Genomic DNA, 18,943 nt, shown 5'->3' with positions numbered 1-18,943 from the left:
GCCTGCTGGTTGAGTTCTTTTGGATTTCTTGTTATAGATTTCGAGACTTGCTTTCCACCGACTTCTCGATCTCTGGAGTTTTGGGAATATCACTTTTTGTGAGATCATGGTCTTAGTTGTCGCTGGGTCAGTTAAATCTAACACTTCTGTGCTTGTTTTAGGATCCTGATGGTGAACATGCCAGGAGAGCAATGCAAAAGGTGATGGCTACGACCGGTGGGATGGGTATGGGACCAGGTGGCCCAGGAATGATTAATATCCCACCCAGTATCCTAAATAATCCTAACATCCCAAATGAGATTATCCATGCATTGCAGGCTGGAAGACTTGGAAGCACAGTATTTGTAGCAAATGTAAGTAAATGGAAATACTGTCTAAACTAGAAAATCAGAACTCTATGAAATCATCTTGTCAATATGTTGTGAAAGTCGTTCTTCTGTTTGAGAGGAAAATATTTTTAAAAAGAGGGTTATGCTTGGGGCGCCTGGGTGGCTTGGTTAGGCATCTGACTTTGGACTGCCGCTCAGGTCATGATCTCTGAAGGCCTTGGGATTGAGCTCTGCGTTGGGCTCCTTTCTTAGCGGGGAGTCTGCTTCTCTCTTTCTCTCTCTTGTTCACTGTGCTCTCCCTCCCCCAACTCTCCTAAGTAAATAAATAAAATCTTAAGGAAAAAGGGTTATGTTCTCTTCTTGATCTGTTAAAATTAGCTTTGAGGTTAGACTTTGTCCCATAGTGACCACTGCAGTGATAAGTCACAGGCCCAACCATGGTCCTTTTGGGCCCATGTTTACTGAATTTGCTGGTTACAGAAGTGGCAGCTGAGTCTGCATTCCCTGTGGGTTTATTTAGGTGCCGGTCAAAAAAGTACATGAGCAAGGCTGACATTTCCCTCCCTCTTGTGTCTGGGGTGAAAGGTAATACCCTTGCCATTTGCAAGGGGAACTAAAGGAAAGTGAGTTGGGGAGGATGATGGTAAACCAAAAAAGAAAAAAATTTTTTTTTAGGGGTGCCTGGGTGGCTCAGTAGTTAAGCCTCTGCCTTTTGCTCAGGCTGTGATCCTAGGGTCCTGGGACTGAGTCCCGCTTTGGGTTCTCTGCTCAGCAGGAATCCTGCTTCTCCCTCTGTCACTCCCCCTGCTTATATTCCCCTCTCGCGCGCTCTGTCAAATAAGGTCTTAAAAAAAATTAAAAGTTTTTTTTAATGTTTCACAAAGTAAGCATTAATTTGAAAAGTGTGAGGTGAGTTGACCTGTTCTTTTAGAGAAAAGAGACAGTGAATAGCAGTTAAGACCAGGCTTCAGAATCCTGTCTAAAAAATTGTACTGTAGGTCATAAGTTTTTGTGACATTTTATTTATTTATTTAGATTATATTTGTTCACGAGAGTGTGATTTCCGGGTGGGAGGGCAGAAGGACAGGGAGAAGCGGGCCCCCTGCTGAGCGGAGCGCCTGATGTGAGGCTCCATCCCAGGACCCTGGGATACGACCTGAGTGGAAGGCAGTTGCTTAACCAACTGAGGCACTGAGGCTCCCCTATTTACTTATTTTTATTTATTTATTATATTATTACCTTTATTAAGTACACTCTACACCCAGCATGAGGCTTGAACTCATGCCGCCCAAGAGTCAGAGCCGCATGCTTTGTTGGCTGAGCCTGTGCCCGGTGTAATAAAAATAACGTGTTATTTTTAGATGTTTGTTTCCAACCAAAGCATATTGTGCTTATACAGTGGAAATGTTTTTTCTAAAGATGTCTGTATTGAGGATTTTCTCTCCTTTCTCTTGATCAGCTGGATTATAAAGTTGGCTGGAAGAAACTGAAGGAAGTATTTAGTATGGCTGGTGTGGTGGTCCGAGCAGACATTCTTGAGGATAAAGATGGAAAGAGTCGTGGAATAGGCACTGTTACTTTTGAACAGTCCATTGAAGCTGTGCAGGCTATATGTATCCTTTTATCAGAATTCAGCTCTTCGGTGAACAATTTGGCCTAAATGTTGTATTAACAATATAGGTTTTTTTGGGGAAGGTGGTCACTTTATGTATTAATATTTCCTGAGTGGCTGGAGGGAATGCGTTACTGTGGAGTTTAAAAGTTCTTGTGATGGAATTGATTCAGTCAGTACCGCATAGAGAGAAAAGAGGCACACGTCCATGAGTGATCTTTTCCAGTGTTCTCTTTTTAGAGAAGTTTGGTTTGAAGGGAGATGTCTATAAAGAATGTGCCTCTGGAGAGAAATTCCATTGTTATTTCATGTATAAGTCCTAGGCCCTATTTCTCCAATGAGTTGACCTCATTCTAGAGGCAGCATTTCTTTCTGACCCTAGAGTTACATCTTTGTAGTTACAGCGGAAAATGTCACACGTGAACACAGTCACTAAACTCAGATAAGGCTGTTACTGTGTATCTTACCCAGAAAACATGGTAGTTCAAGAAAGGGTGGGGTATATGGCCCAGTGGACTCCTCCAGAAAACTCATGCCGATACTGAAGAGGATGGCCTGGTGAGAAGTTCAGGTTATGCAAACAAAGCTCTGCACCTGAGGCATAAGCTGACATTTACTCCCCTGCCCAGCCCTGAGTTCTGTTTATTGTTGCATTTATGCTTATTATAGAAACAGATATTTTGTAAGTATAATGAAAAACCAGAACTCATAAGTTCACTGTTTAGAGGGGCTGTTAGCAGTTGGAGTATTTTTTCCTTCTGTATTTCTCTCTTGCTGCGCATGTTTTTAGAATTGCAAGAAATAACCTTAATTGTAATATCAGCTATGTTTAATGGTCAACTGCTATTTGATAGACCAATGCACGTGAAAATGGTAAGTTATTGGGTCTCCTCCTGCACAACATATTCAGACAAGTCTAGCAAAAGTACAAGATAACTTAGAGCAGACACAGGCCTTCTGCAGTAGTTGTGGATCAGTCTGCTCTAAATAGGGTGTACGGTATGATGAGCAAATTCATGAACACTTTTTGCTCACTTGTGCAGCTCTTGGGATGTTTATCCTTTGTGCACTTGCCTCTTTTTGGCATGGGCAGGTGGTCAGTTGAGTGTCCTGCTTTAAGCAAGTGATTGGTTTCAAAGGACGGTTTGTACGTTGGCTTCTACTCTTCCTAGTATTGCATCAGGATGTTGAGCCAGTGTCATGTGTATTGTGACCGTACTCAGTCTAATTCAGACAGCCTTTGAGCTGCCTTTGAAGCACTTCAGTGATCACTTTTAGCCCTGCCGTGGCTGTGCCGTGGGGCATAATGAATTCATACAAGCATGACTGGAACATGCTGAGGACTGTCTAGGTAGGGCTCAAATTCACAAAGAAAAAAGGAACTGTAAAGAGGTAATTGTAGTTACCTTAAACATCAGTTTGGTTTTTTGAGTATATAATTGCTTTATATGACCCAAAAGTCAAAACATGAAAGGGATCCAGTGTGAGTCTTGCCCTTCCATTGTACCCAGTTCCTAGTCATTCCCCATAGAAACGTGGGTGTATATTTTTATCCTTCCCTCCTTTACACAAAAGGTATTTCTCTATAATTTTTTTTTTTTATGCTTCCATGTTATTCCATGGCATAGGTGGACCGTAATTTTCTAGCTGTTTCTCTGTTGTTGGGAATTGTTTCCATCTTTTGCTCTTGCAAAGCTATACTTCAAGGAATACTAACATTCATTACTTTTCTTTTCAGGATGAGAGGGCCTTACCAAAGGGAGATTTTTTCCCTCCTGAGCGTCCACAGCAACTTCCCCGTAAGTAGTCTCAGTGTGGCTTAGGTTTTGAATTTGATTAGTATCAGCCAGAAAGGGACACCCGAGTGGCTCGGTAGGTTAAGCATCTGCCTTCAGCTCAGGTCCAGGAGGAACCCTGCACCAGGCTTCCTGCTCAGAGGGGGAGCTGCTGCTTCTCCCTACTTGTGCTATTTCTTGCTATCTCAAATAAATAAAATTTAAAAAAAAGCAAAAAACAAAAAAACCAAACCCAGAAAATTACATTTACCCTCGAGCTTGTGCAATGTTACTCTGTAGTTCTCTTGATGATTCTTGAGGGAAAGTTTCAAAAAGGGTTTGGTTTTTGTTTTTCCATAGATTTCTCAGGGTACAAAATGAACAGAGTCACAGCTTAGGAAAGGTTGTTAGGATTACTTTGTGGTAAGGCAGACAACATCCTAGAGAGTGTAGTTGGGCGCTTTTAAAGTGTTCTGTGGAAGGAAGAACCAGGAACTGCAAAGGAAATTAAAACCAAATTGTACTTGGGCTCAGAAGAGATTGGTTATACTTTATGGCCCAACAGTGCCATTCTTAGGTATACGCCAGAGACCTGAAAACTGCAGCCCCAGAGAGCCTGACATCCAGGTGTTTATAGCAGCGTGATTGCAGGTGGTCAGTGAGTAAGTGGTAAATTTATAGAACGGGGTGTTAGTCCTGCAGAGGAACGAAGTACTAGAGACCGCCAGAGCGTGGCTGGACCTGGTCCCCATCTGCAGGAAATCTTCAGGATGGGTGAATCCGTGGACAGAAAGTAGGTTAGTGGTGCCTGGGGAGAAGGGTAACTGGAGACTTGTTTTTGAGGCGATGACAGTGTTTCAGAACGAGGTGGTGGCTGTAGTTGTATGCAACTCCAACTAAACTGGACCCTGCCAGCTGCACACCTCGGATGCATCTTACGGTATGGGAAGTACAACAGACTAGGTTTTTATACAGGGTCACTCGAAACATGCAGGGGAAAATCTTCAACAGGGAAGACTAGGTGACTGGTCACTTCACAGATGGAGATGGTGCATGTTAGTGAAGCCTTAGGCATGTTTTCTGGCAAGCCCACAGGGCTGAGTGAAACCCGAGCATAGGCAAGTGGTGAGAGTGAGTGCATCTAGCAGCGAGTGTGGGGGACTCAGGACGAAGCCTGGTGGTTAAGTGGCAGGAGAGGAGGGCTTGCTTATGCTGTATTGGGAGAACTTCTTCCAGGTGGGGCAGTTGGGGTGGATCTGTTTGGGGGCCAGGGACTGTTTCTGGTCTGGAGAGGGACTCAATGCTTAAGGCCCAGATCAGATAGAATTGAATGGGAGCCCAGACTAGAACACTGACAAGAAATCCCTTTGTCGGCGGCCCTGGGGTGGGGGGGCGGGGAGTGGGCCGTGCCTGCCTGGCTCAGTGGGTTGAGCCTCTGCCTTTGGGTCAGGCTCGGGGTCCTGGGATCGAGCCCCGCATCGGGCTCTCTGCTGGTGGGAAGCCTGCTTCCCCCTCTCTGCCTGCCTGTCTGCCTGCTTGTGATCTCTCTCTCTGTCAAATAACATCTTAAAAAAATAAACAAAAACCGAGTGCCTTTGTAGTTTACCATTACGGAAGCATAATGGAGGTGGATTTTGAGGGGATGTCAGTGGCTTCAAGAGTAAAAGGTTGAAATTTTCTGTTGAAAATTAACATTTTTTAGAGAAGGAACACCTTTCTTTCTCCTAATTAGTGTGGCCATTTGGCAATGATCACCCAAGGATCAAGGTGATGGTTCTTGTTGACTTTTATGCCTAGAGGAGGTAGGACGAGGGCTCTCTGGGAGCCTGGGCTGGCATACCCTGGGCCCCAGGGAGCCTATTATCCATGACTTTTGGTCTCCTAGCACATTTCAGAGACTGCTTTGGGGAGTAAGTAACCTTGGTGATCTCTCTGATCCCTTGCTGCTGTTTCTATGCATTTGAAAAACAGAGCTGTTAAATAGATTTTCTGGGAACTGGTATCAGGATTTTTTTTTTTTTTTAATGAACTTGGTTTCCATTTAAAAATATCTCACCCAGTAGTGTTTTAAGCCTTTGACCAAGGTGCAGGTGTCTTACACTATCAGGTTTTATTGGCTGTTTAGATACTGGTCTGTATTCTTGCTTGCTGGCTTGTTTGTGGAGCGTGGAGTTGAGGGTGGGTGGGGTATTGAGCCACAGGTTAGGAAACTTTCTGGGCAGAAGAGAACACTAGGCTTCACTCTTAAGAAAATGGCCCATGGCCCACAGGGCGCCTGGGTGGCTCAGTGGGTTTAGCCTCTGCCTGGGATGATCTGGGGATCAAGCCCCATATCCAGCTCTCTGCTCAGCAGGGAACCTGCTTCCCCCTCTCTCTGCCTGCCTCTCTTGTCTACTTGAACGTCTTTCTCTCTCTCTCTGTGTCAAATAAATAAATGAAATCTTTAAAAAAAAAAAGAAAGAAAGAAAACAGCCGACAGTAGAGTCAGAGAATGGTATATGACCAGCACGTTAATTGGCTGGCTTATAGTGTTGTTTTTTCTTGGGAAAGTCCTTCAGGCTCCAGGTTGGGAGGTGGAGATTGGGCACATTTGTGCTGCTGGCCACCTGATGTCCTTAATTGCCTTTTAAATTTTATTTTTTTTTTTTTAAGATTTTATTTATTTGACAGAGATCACAATCACAAGTAGGCAGAGAGGGAGAGGGGAAAGCAGACTCCCCCCCCACCCCCCAGCAGAGAGCCCGATGCGGGGCTCGATCTCAGGACTCTGGGATCATGACCTGAGCCGAAGGCAGAGGCTTAACCCACTGAGCCACCTAGGTGCCCCTTAATTTTATTTTTAAAAGATTTTATTTATTTGTTTGCTAGAGTGAGAGAGCATGAGCACAAGCAGAAGCAGGTTCCTTGCTCGGCAAGTAGCCTGATATGGGACTCGAACCTACCTAGAGCCGAAGGCAGATGCTTAACCGACTGAGCCATCTATCTAGGCAGCGCTTTATTTATTTATTTATTTATTTTAAGATTTTATTTATTTATTTGACAGAGAGAAATCACAAGTAGACGGAGAGGCAGGCAGAGAGAGGAAGGGAAGCAGGCTCCCTGCTGAGCAGAGAGCCCAATGTGGGACTCGATCCCAGGACCCTGAGATCACGACCTGAGCCGAAGGCAGCGGCTTAACCCACTGAGCCACCCAGGCGCCCCTAGGCAGCGCTTTAATAGCCTTTTTAAATCAAGCATTTCTCATTTCGAGATTTAGGGAAGCAAATAAGTATACGTGATTCCTACGTTTGGGTTGTTCATTATTCTCTGTAATTTTCAAGTAACTGATTTTCACTTGTCCTTGTTTTATACATACCACAAACTCCAGTCTGCATATGAGAAGTTCTGTCTTGGAAGGGATAGCTCCCAAGTATGAATTAGGTCCTGGGTTTGCTTGTGGAGGTGGGAGGTTGGGAACGGAGTGTGACATTTACAACACAGTAGAAGACTTTTTCCCTTGGAAGGTTACGGTTTTTTAAGTGGACTCTACAATTAGAACATTCTCTTTTCTTTTCAGATGGACTTGGTGGTATTGGCATGGGGTTAGGCCCAGGAGGACAGCCTATTGATGCCAATCACCTGAATAAAGGCATTGGCATGGGAAACATAGGACCCGCAGGTGAGAACAACAGTGTGCTTTGGAGGTGTCTGGGCAAGTTAGTTAACTCAAGTGAACTGTTGGGATAATTGGACATTGAGTACTTCAAATGGAATAAAGATTTCAATGGGGCAGAAGTCCCTCCTTATTTATCTGATTCATTTTGATAAAAGCGGTATTTTGTATTTTTACTGAATTGAATCCTTTTTTCTAAAGTTATTTATACGTTGCAATTTAGCCTTTCATGACCTTCGGAGCCGAGGTAGTTAAGCTGTTTGATAAGAGGAGACAAGCCAGAGAGTTGGTCTTGCTCAAGGTCACACCATCAGTTAGTGACAGAGACTATAGGTGTCTGACCATGGGACCACAGCACTGCCAGTCTGTTACGTTACGCAGTCACCCCTTGGGCTCTTGCCTGGTGTGGATACAGCTTCTAGACTATGGTAGGGGCATTGATGGATATAAAAAGGTGTGGAGGGCCTCATTACGAGACAGCATAGCTGTCATAGGCCGCAGAGGCATGGTGTTCAGTGTTGTCTTTGTTCAAGAAAGTGAGCAATAATTGGTGAATGAAAGCTCTGTGAGAATAGGCTTTAAATTCTGTTTAGCATTTTCATTCTGTGCAATGAAGCATTTATATACTATTAAGAATTATTTCATTTTTATGACCACAGCCTTAGGTCTCTCTTGAAATCCTTTGAGTTGCAGGATGGATGTCCCTTCACCCTGCTACTGTTCTGCTATCCCTTGTCTCCCTCCCAGGTTAAACTCTGGGCTTACCTCAGCACCCTGGACCATCATCTCACATGGCCCTGAGTGTGTCCCCCCTGGCCCCCACCCCTGAGCCCTGACTAATGCCTAAGAAGAAAGGGATGGTGGGGAGGGAAGCCTCAGTGTCTTTAGGAACTGCTTTTTATTTAGGGAATTTTATCTTTAAAAAAAGATTTTTAAACTTAACGTTCCTTAAAATAAACTTCTCAAAAAGTGAATGTTCAGTTTGTGATTATATATCATGTTTAAAGTGGTCTGACTTGGTTATTTATTAAAACTGTATGTGGGCCCTAAAGAATTTTGAGTCATGTGGTGATTATTTTGTTAAAGTCTTTTGTTAAAGACATAGTTTCTTGGAACATGATAGTTTGACAGGTGACACGGTAGACCCCCTCCGTCCCCCTTTTCCTTGACAGTTAAAATATATTCATAACCAGGGTATTTTTTGTTCATTTGCTGATTTGGAATTTCTTGTGCTTTTTTTTTAAGTTCAAACGTTACTGCTTTGACATAATTTTAGTTTGCATTGACTTTTTCTTTTTAAGGAATGGGAATGGAAGGCATAGGATTTGGAATAAATAAAATGGGAGGTAAGAGATTTAAAATGAAGTACAAATGTAATCACTTTTAGGTATGGTTTTCTCTCACCTTTTTCTTTTCCCTTAGCCTTGCATGAATTCTCTCTTTGTTTTCCAAAAAGTCTGAGCCTAGAAATACCCATCAGTCTTTCCAGTGGGTATCTTGGCCTTTGGTTCTGGCTTTCTCACTAACTAGCTCTGTGACCTTGGGCAAATCACTCCATCTCTCTGGGCCTCTCTCTGCTTGTCTCTTAAAGGGGTTGGATCAGGTTAGCTTTTTGATGATGGCGATTTTCAGGCAAGGGACTAGCATTTTTTCCCCCAAAAGCCCTTAGACTACGTAAGGAAATTCCTGGCAGGAAATGCTCAGGGTGAAACTTGTGAAAACATCTTTCTTCTCCTGGTGAGTGTAAGCGGTGTCATTGGAATGGTACTCAAATGGGAATGTCTCTTGCAGGCATGGAGGGACCTTTTGGTGGTGGTATGGAAAACATGGGTCGATTTGGATCAGGGATGAACATGGGCAGAATAAATGGTAAGTGTCCTGCTTCCTTCCTGCTTCCACCTGCCCCTGCTCACAGTTGGCTCTTGGGTTTCCTTGAGGCAGCACACCCATTTTTAATGAATAATTGCCCCATTCATTTTTCTATTGAATTAGATGTCTCTGAATTGCTTTAAGTGTTATTAAAATCACAAGTTTGTATTTCAGAAGCCAGACTTCCTAGGAGGTAAGTGTTAATCCCGTTAGTCACTAAACTGTGTGTCCTGTGTTCCGAACCTCCCCAATAATTACCTAGTAAAATAGTAAAGCTTTTCTCTTGTCTCCAGCACTAGCAAGCATCCTGTAGATACCTGTCGTTATGTTTTGCTCACTTTAAAATTGTCTTCAAGTGTAAGGTATTAGTTTTAGTTTCTTTGGGGTTTTTGAGCAGATTCCTGTCTTTCCCAGAGTGCTGGATGGCGTCAGCTCTTGATTATCGGCTCTGATAACTCTTGAGTTGTGAGCAGATACATTGATTTAATTCAGCAGTTACGTAGTGCACATTTTGGTGTACTGTCCTTCACATCTAACAGAGCTTTCGACTTAGAAATATATTATCATAGTAACTGGTTTTTCATTTTTTCCTTGCAAGAACCACATGATTTGTAGGTACTTGTATCACCATTTCATCAGAAACTGAGGCCCAGAGAGTGACTTGCCTAAGGTCACATGGCTAGTAATAATGGGATTTATGTGGATCCCGGCTCTCTGGCTCCAGAGCCTGGCTCTTAGTCCCACTGTGATCCTGCCGTTTCGGGACTGCCTCCAGCATGGGCGTCAGCCCCTTCTCAGCGGGGCTGGAGAGTGTGCCTTGAGAAACCCTGCAGACTGTGTTTCTGAAATCCTTTGGGGTTTGGCTGACTCTTTGACCCCCCCCCCCCAACCTCTGGGGATGTTGCTTCCCTTAAACTTCCCTGGGATCGAAAGTCCTTAATGTTTTGCATTTAAATGTTCTTTGCTGACCTGCGGTATCCTTTAATGTGAAGACAGAGAGCAAGAGAGCATTTATCTGCCTAGGATGGACTGGAACTGTCAGACTGGAAAGAAAGAAAATTCTGATGATTAAACTGCCCTTCATGGGTTTGCCTGGTTCTAGATGATGATTAAAAAGAAGTAGGGAAGTCCTCACCATTAGGAATGGAGGACAAAGGTCTGAATTTCCAGTGTACTTTCAGGCTAGCCTGTAGCTCATAATGTGTACAGGAATTCTAATAAAAAGTGAGAGTTGGAGGAGTCTGGCTTGGTAAAGTGTTTACTCAAAACAGATGAGTCATTAGGAGGTGGGGTTAATGCTCAGAGGAGTGGAGTGATGTGACTTAGATGTGGATGGGGGTGGGGGTCGGTTGGGGCTGTGCTGAGCCCGTGGGCAAAGTCCCCCGTAACCTGGCAGGTGGAATGCCACAGTCACAGTTCTCGGCTTGGTGATCAAAGGTTCAAAGAGCTGATTCCCTTGGAGAGCCACACTGAGAGGATGTGTTTTGATGCCTTGTTCTTAGATGTTCTCAGATACAGGTACTCTGAGTCCTTTTTCATTACCCTCTGCAATAGACAACAGGGACTTCTTTTGCTTGAGCTGTGTTCTGAGCTTTGAGTGTAATCAACTTTATCGGAGGAAAAGTTGATAAGATGTTTTGGATTTAATTTAATGTTTAGTTGGTGACCAAAACGTATCTACCATGGTGGTAGGTGTTGACATTAGACTAATTAGAAATCATTCTCAGGGCCAATCATCAGTAGAGGTCAAGTCCTGATAGAATGCATGTTAAAAATTAAAAATTAAAAAGTCACTGAGCGCCAGACAGTGATAGGACACAATATTTGACTAGGAGAACTCTCTTTCTGGGTAGTTCGTTGGACTTCACAGAGGGTTCCCTGTACTGTAGAGCCTGTTAATAGTTGGGAAGACAAGTTCTGTTTAGTTTTCTTTTTTGTTTGGGAAGATGAGTTCTGAGGCCTTTGCTGACAAATGGATACCTACTTGTGACTTCCTTATCTCAAGGGGGCAGAGTGCTGCCTTCTTTATGATAAGGAATTAAAGGAGTAGAGCAGAGCATTGTCCGTTAGAGTGCCACTCTGGGATTTCCCTTCTGCGAACTGACCACATGCAAGCTTGTGCAAGGTGGTTATGTTTTCGGCAGATGGCATGGCACCAACCTTCGAGGTTCCGTTGGGTCGATTCAGACTGTGATAGCAAGTTCATCATTGCAAGTGCACCGTTGTTTTTTTGTTGTTGTTGTTGTTTTAAGATTTTTACTTTTATTATTAGGGTGAGCACGAATGGTGAAGTGCAGAGGCAGACAGGGAGAAACGGAGTCCCTGATGAGCAGGGAGCCTGATGTAGGCCTTGATTCCAGGACCCCAAGATCATGACCTGAGCCGAAGGCAGACGCTTAAGAGACTGAGCCATCCAGGTGCCCCTCTGCTGTGTAATTCGTGGTGGCTAGCCTGCTTCCTCCCCATTGGTAGACACGTTCACTTTGAAAGCTTAGGGACTTGAGCTGCATGTAGCCATTTTTGGTAGTTGTGCAATAAAAGGTGGTCATTATATAGCACTTGTTTACGTGATTTCTAAGGAGCAACAGTAATTAACTAGATTTTTCAAGGACCTCTCAGTGTGGGAGGGGGAAACACAGTAAGATACACATCTTGTCTTGATTTAGAGGAAAGAAGTAGCCAATGATGGGATCATCAAAGGCTTTCTCCAGCAGGTGACAGCTGTGGTAAGGCTTTCCCCACAGAAGCTAAAAGACCTTGGTTTTTATTTATTTACTTATTTTAAAGATTTAACTTATTTATTTGACAGAGAGAGCACATGCAGGGGGGGCAGCAGGTGGAAAGAGAGGGAGAGGCAGAAGCAGGCTCCCTGATTGGTGGGGAGTCCAGGACCCTGGGAGCATGACCTGAGTAGAAGGCAGACACTTAACCCACTGAGCCACCCAGGCGCCCCAAGACCCCTTTTTTTTTTTTTTAAATTTAAGATTTTATTTATTTATTTATTTGACAGAGATCATAGGTAGGCAGAGAAGCAGGCAGAGAGAGAAAGAGAGAGGAGGAGGCAGGCTCCCTATCAAGCAGAGAGCCCGATGCGGGACTTGATCCCAGGACCGTGAGATATGAGCCGGAGGCAGAGGCTTAACCCACTGAGCCACCCAGGCGCCCAAGACCTTTGTTTTTAAGAGACTTTTGCAACACATAAGTCTTGATTTCAGTGTAGAAAAAAGTAATGAGGTTCCTACCAAAAGCTGTGTGTAGATGACCCCACCTCTGTTAGAGAAGGCCCAGTACATGCAGGCGTGTTTCTGTGTTCTGTGTGGATGTGCCTGTGTCAGTAGAGCGTGGATTTTTGCCTTGGGCTTAGGTTCCAGCTTTTTCCTCCCCCCTTCACCAGGCATGTGGCCTTAGACAAGTTACTAAGGCATTTGAGCTGCTTTTTTTGTGAAGGGGCATGATGTTGCCGGCTGGTGTGAAGATTCCGTGCACTCCTCGCACCGTGGAGAGCCCAGGGTGGGGCGGGCCTGGGGGAAGTACCCGCAGGTGCGGGTGTCCGCAGCCTGCCTTGGACGCCCGTGCGCCCGTGTGGCGTGGCGTGGTGTGGGAGCAGGTGTTTGGTGTGCCTTCTGCGCTGGGGGCCTCTAGTGGAAGTTGTTAGCTAGTCCTTCATGGATTAAAGGTAGGTAGTTTTCAGGGATTCACTTCAGGTGACTTTTAAGGAAAAGAGGGCGGATGATGGTTTCTCTATAGGAAGAGTGAACATCCTGACTTGGTGGTGGCCGTCGCGTACCTGTAGTGAATTTGTCATGTCGAACACGGTGGTATTCCTGGCAAGGCCTAGGGTACTGTTTTTCTCCACAGAGATGGAGCGTGTCATGGGTGGAGGATTTGAGAGAGACTTTGCCAGAAACAAGATGGGAATGTCTCGAAGCTTTGGCGAGCCCCTTGGCAGAGGAATGGGTAAGAAGGCCTCAGGTGGGCAGGGTCATCCCCCGGGGGCGCAGGCTCACGCTCAGGTCAGAGGTTCTTTTTAGGCAAAGTCAGCTGTTTTTCCATAGTCTGAAAAAAATCGAATGTGTTCTAGACCTAGGTAAAAAGTTTTGGTCTTTGAATTTTTTTACTGGTATCAATAGCACCGTTTTCCTGTAGTCCTTCCAAGGGGTTTCTGTGGCTGCATTGGTGTGAGGTGTTTGCTTGCTGTGGGAGCTAAAACCGCTGCGTTTCCATGGCACTGGCTCTTTGGAGTGGTAGAGGTTTCCGAGACCCTGCTGAGTGGGGTGTGAGTTCCCTTGTCTAGGGCACTGTGGTCTAGTTATCAGACAGCATGGTGTGCTTGCCGGTGCCTTTAAAAGAGGCTTCAGGGAACTGAGGGAGTTTTCTGATGCTAGTAGGCCTCATTGTAGCACTGGGCGGTAGTGAAGCTTCTAGGGGATTGCCTCAGAGTGCTCAGCCTCTGTTTTTGGGAGACCCATTGAGTTACGTGTGCAGATTTTAAGCCCTTTTGTGTAAATTTGTATTAGATATATTCTTAGAATTTATGAAGGTCCTAGAAAGATTCGTCATCCAGCTCATCAGTGAGACCAGATTCTTCTGCAGATTATTTCTAGGACTCCCATCTTCCTTGTGTTGTGTTCTCCAAGAAAATCAGGAACTATTGGAGACTGTTTCCCTCAGATTAGAGTTAAACAGTTGTTCGGTGGAGACTTGTTTCTCTTTTTCCCTGCTGGCAGTTAGGTAGCTGGAAGGATTTTCTTGTGTCTTACTAGGCTGGTAAGGAAGATTACCCTTTTTTTCCTCCTTTTACTTGTCTCATGAGACTGACTGATTCTGCTTTAGATTATTCCAAAGCTTTAGAATTTTGGGGATGAGCTATGTGACTGGGTCAGCCAAAAGTTTCTAATTGTCTATGATTGATTTTGTTTTTGTGTCCTGCAGCAGCAGGATATTTTTAAAAATATTTAAAAACTTGTCATTTGGCTGCAGGTAACAAATTGTGGATAACGAGGGTGAGATGAACAAGATGGCACATGACTTTGCTTTCACAGGCATTTCTTCCTGCTTTAGGCCTTTAATCCTTTACCGCTCTGGGTGCCTCTCAACCTCTGTGAGGAGGCTGGTGGCCCTGTCCTGGTTCGTGGAAAAGGGGTAGATCTGGTGAGATCATTTCTCATGGCAACAGGAAACTCCCGGTCCCGACCTGAATAGAAATGTCATCTGTAGGCCGTGCTATCTCCTCCTACTTTGCCACCTTCTCTCTGATTGAGACTGGTTTTTTTTTTTTTTTTTTTTTGTCTTGAGACCTCCCAAAGTGCAGGAGCAAAGGACTTTGTTCTGGAAGTCCCTGCTGCTCCTTGTGATCACGCCCAATTTAGTAAAAGGTGTCTGAATTTAAGTTGGGGTTTCGGACCAGTTGGCCTGGATGGGTGTTTTATTTTGTTTATTCACTGATTGATCTCTCTCTCTCTGGGTTTTTTCACTTGAAAGTTGAATCGTTTTGGTGCTGCCTTCTGTAGTGTCTCCCCATTCAGTGTCCCTGCTCTACTATCAGGGCAGTAGATCTTTGCCCGTGTTTCTGTAAACCGCTGTTTTTGGCGGTGCAGGGATGTAGATCTGGGATCCTTCATCTTGAAGGAGATGGTGCAGCTGAGGAGACGGTGCTTAGTGACTCAGGGCAGCACCCTAAGTCCGTACATAGAAGTGGCTTAGTGAGGGTGCCAATGAAAGTGTTGGTTCCCAGGCCCTTGGCCGCCAAGGTGAGGAACACACAAAAGGGATCATTTTCTACGGAGTTGATAGAAGTGTTCTGCTGAGAGCAGTCCGAGCAGGAGTGTGGGACTGGGTGGGAGATGAGAGTTTAAGCTAGAGGAGGCTGGGTGTGAGAGGGCTCAGTGTAACTAGAGGGTGTACTGGCAGATGGAGAGGACTGACAGCATCATGTGCAGAGGCTTGGAGGTGAGGGTCTACTTGGGGTAGGAAGAACAGATTCAAGTTCAGAGTCAGAGCAGGGAGGTCTGAATGGCCATGAAAAGAATTTTTTCTTTCTCTTCAAATCAGTGGTGTGCCAGTTGTGGAGCTTTTGCAAGGAATCTTTTGATCTCAGTGCCAATTTAGGAATGTGAAGGTGGGCCTGGGCATGCTGAGCAAGATTGCAGGGGTCACCGAGTCAATAAGCTCTGCTCGCTCGCAGGCCGGAGGTCTATTTTTCTTGGTATGTGTTCCCGTGTCCTTCCTGTCACAGGTAGTTGTAGCACCAGAAACATCTGTGGGATTAGGGTTAATCTCTGTGGTCTCGGTCATAATGTGAGATGTGCTTTGTGGCTATCGGTCCACATTGCTGAGCACACTTTGGGACCAGAGAAGGGGGTGGGTACATGTTTCCTGACACAGGGAAAGGCCGAGAGGAATCTTTTTAAAGCTAGCACACTAACCATATAGCGTTAGAATTTGAAGAGGTTTGGATGAATTGTTGGCAAACAAGCAACAGTGTTTTCTGCTTTGGACAAGGTGTTGAACGTGTTTTGGATGAGTTTGGGTTTTTATTTTCCTGAAGCTTTTTCTGTCATGTAGTCATCATCACACCCAGCACCTTCCAGGTGGGGCCGGAGGGCTCAGCTTGCTGGAGTCTTTCCAGGCACGACTTGGTAATGAGGTCATATACTAAAGCACTGCGTGTAGTTGCTGGTTTTCAGGGTTTTGGCAGTAAGTATAGCCACAGCTTTAGCTTGCTGGAGGGTAACTGAGGTGTTGATTGGATCTGGTGGGGGAGTGCAGGCTTCAGCCTGAGTACTGAGGGTCTGGACCAGCTTTAGAAAACTGTGCTGCTGGCCCCATTCTTGCTCTGATTTTCTAATAAATTCTCACTTCATTGGTGCACACTGGCTCTTACTTAGCTCGGCTGGGCACATTCCCAGATGGTCTTGCCAACTGGGCCTCAGACTCTGGAGCTACATGGGATCCTGGTATCATAACCCGTCATCAAGGACTCTTAACTCTAGTAAAATGATCTGTCTGTGTATGTGTATTTCTTAACCCCTTTCCCCTTTCCTTGTTTTATTTTTAAATTAGTAATATTCTTACTCTGGAATCTGTAATAAACAAATTTCTGTTACCATAGAGAAATTTGGCTAATTTTTTTTTCTTCCTGATTTCCTTAGAAATCCTAAGTAATGCACTGAAGAGAGGAGAGATCATTGCAAAGCAGGGAGGAGGTAGGAAACGCTTAGTTTTGATGTTTTGATTTTTAGAATAGGCTGTTATTACCGGGGATAGTAGAGTGTAGTGGTGGAAAGCGTGGGCTCTAAAATAGACTGCCTGGGTGGGAACCAGCCCTGCCTCTTCCTAGCTGTGTGACATTTGGCAAGTTACTGAACCTCTCTGGTTTCCATACTGTCAATGGGGATATAATGGTACCTACCTCATAGGGTTGTTGTGCAGAGTAAATGAGTTAATGCATAGAAAAGGGTACCCACATAAGCACTGTTTAAGTGCTAGCCATGTCGTCATAATAATATCCATGCAATTTGGGGGCTTTGTTGTTTTTAAATACTATAAAATTGCGAATTCCTAAAAGAAAATACCGGATTATGAAAGTATACTAGTTCCATCCCTAACAAATGCTCACCAAAGTGTATATGTGTACTGATGAATATTCAGAAAATTATGCAGAAAGTAAATCTCTGCAGGCACACTGCCCAGTGATGAGCACTGTAAACATTTTGGATTGTACCCTTCCCTTAATACACGTTTTTTTATGGGTACTTAAAACTAAATGCACTTTTCTCAGTTTGACCCCACCACCCACCCCCCAGTGGCTCTGAGTGTCTTGGCATTTCCTTGGTAACTCTGCTTGCTGGTTATTTCTGTGGTGCTCTCAGTCTAAAACTCCACATGGGCACCGTTTCCCCTTGTCTCTGCTGCTTTTGGCATCCAGGCGGGCAGCCCGACCTCTGATGTTCTTGAGCATGCTATCTGCCCTTTCTAGTTATCTTGCCTTTTTTTAAAAAAAAAAAACAGTTTCTGAGAAATTTTGCTCTGAAAGTCGTAATATTCTTAAAATTGTGTTTCTGTTTTGCCACTTGGTATGCTGTTCTTTAGCGTGACTAAGGAAATAGTCATGGAGAAGTGGAGGGGTATGTGAGGTCAATCAGAGACTCAGAAACTTTTGAGTTTACCTCTTACACGGGCTGCTTGGGTCAGTAGTGGGCTGGCTGTGGGCTTCAGGTGACCTTTTTCAGAGGCAGGTGGCAGTGGCAGTAGTGGCGGTGGTGAAACTCGTGTGAGAAGGACCCTCATGCTCCGCATATGGAGAGGTGGCGGGCGGTGGCCTTGGGGGTGGAGCTAGACCCTCCTCCCGAGTTAGCAGGATCACAGGGTCATTGCATTGCTGGCGTGCTGGCATGGGTCCGGCTCAGCCGTGGCATTGAGAACTGATTTTAGGCCTCTTCTAGGATCTGCTCTGCAGTGCATCGACTTCTTTTTCTCCAGAGCCCGCACAGTTATACACAAGTCATTTGGGGGTTTTCCTCACAGAGTGAGGCTCCCTGGGAGCGGCTCTCTCTCCCTCTACACATAGAGGATCTGTGTTGCTGTTTGTTTTCTTTATCTCCTCTTAATTACGGGGCTGTAAACTAGCTTCTTTAAGCTTGGAGGAGCTAAGGAAATGCAGCCAGACTGGCCATCAGCAGGGACAAGCTGGGAGAGGTAGAGGTTGTGAGTGACTTGAATTGTCACACATAATCCATGTCATCCGTCACGCAGGCTGACCAGCTCAGGGTGGGGTTTCCAAGCCTCCTTCATGGAGAGCGTTTCTCAGTTAGATTTGGTGGGGAGACCTCAGAGTTTTGGGGAATTGACAACCGTGGCTCACAAAGCTAGTTACAAGTACTAGGTGCTTCCAGAGTAACTCGGGATACATGTGGACACAAGTCCTCCAGAGTGGGTTTTCTTTTTCTTAAATTTTACTATGGAAATTTCAGCTGTGTCACAGAAATAGGAAGATGATGTCCTCACTGTCCTGCCTTAATAGTTGTTGACATTTGAGGGATGTCTGATGGTAACTTGTTGGGGGAGTTCATTCCTGAACTGTGGTTGAGTTTGTGAAGTGCCTAAGCCTCTGCACCCAGGTCACCCTCCTGGCATGGTGTGCACCCAAGTGCGCAAGTCCCTGATACCTGCCTGTGTTTTGTGTCCCTCTTACAGGTGGAGGTGGAGGCAGTGTCCCTGGGATCGAGAGGATGGGCCCTGGCATCGACCGCATTGGGGGTGCCGGCATGGAGCGCATGGGCGCAGGCCTGGGCCATGGCATGGATCGTGTGGGCTCTGAGATCGAGCGCATGGGCCTGGTCATGGACCGCATGGGCTCCGTTGAGCGCATGGGCTCCGGCATCGAGCGCATGGGTCCACTGGGCCTCGACCACATGGCCTCCAGCATCGAGCGCATGGGCCAGACCATGGAGCGCATCGGGTCTGGCGTGGAGCGCATGGGTGCCGGCATGGGCTTCGGCCTTGAGCGCATGGCCGCGCCTATCGACCGCGTAGGCCAGACCATTGAGCGCATGGGCTCTGGTGTGGAGCGAATGGGCCCTGCCATCGAGCGGATGGGCCTGAGCATGGAGCGCATGGTGCCCGCAGGCATGGGGGCTGGCCTGGAGCGCATGGGCCCTGTGATGGATCGCATGGCCACCGGCCTGGAGCGCATGGGCGCCAACAA

At 45.6% G+C, this 18,943-nt stretch overlaps 1 protein-coding gene across 1 annotated transcript in view; it reads left to right on the top strand.

Annotated features, from left to right (window-relative positions):
* HNRNPM (heterogeneous nuclear ribonucleoprotein M) overlaps window positions 1-18,943 on the top strand; it is a 40,723-nt gene that overhangs the window by 18,763 nt on the left and 3,017 nt on the right. Inside the window, 10 exon segments of the mRNA XM_059388834.1 lie at window positions 162-200; window positions 318-353; window positions 1,789-1,942; window positions 2,765-2,814; window positions 3,680-3,740; window positions 7,273-7,374; window positions 8,670-8,714; window positions 9,160-9,237; window positions 16,389-16,442; window positions 18,433-18,943. The exon segment at window positions 18,433-18,943 is cut by the window's right edge and continues 7 nt beyond it. Of these exon segments, the coding sequence (XP_059244817.1) occupies window positions 162-200; window positions 318-353; window positions 1,789-1,942; window positions 2,765-2,814; window positions 3,680-3,740; window positions 7,273-7,374; window positions 8,670-8,714; window positions 9,160-9,237; window positions 16,389-16,442; window positions 18,433-18,943 (1,130 nt within the window).

The sequence above is a fragment of the Mustela nigripes genome, chromosome 2 (genome assembly GCF_022355385.1).
Source record: "Mustela nigripes isolate SB6536 chromosome 2, MUSNIG.SB6536, whole genome shotgun sequence".
Classification (NCBI taxonomy): Eukaryota; Metazoa; Chordata; class Mammalia; order Carnivora; family Mustelidae; genus Mustela; species Mustela nigripes.
The sequence above is the reverse complement of the archived record's forward strand: the minus strand, read 5'-3'. Positions and strand labels throughout refer to the sequence as shown.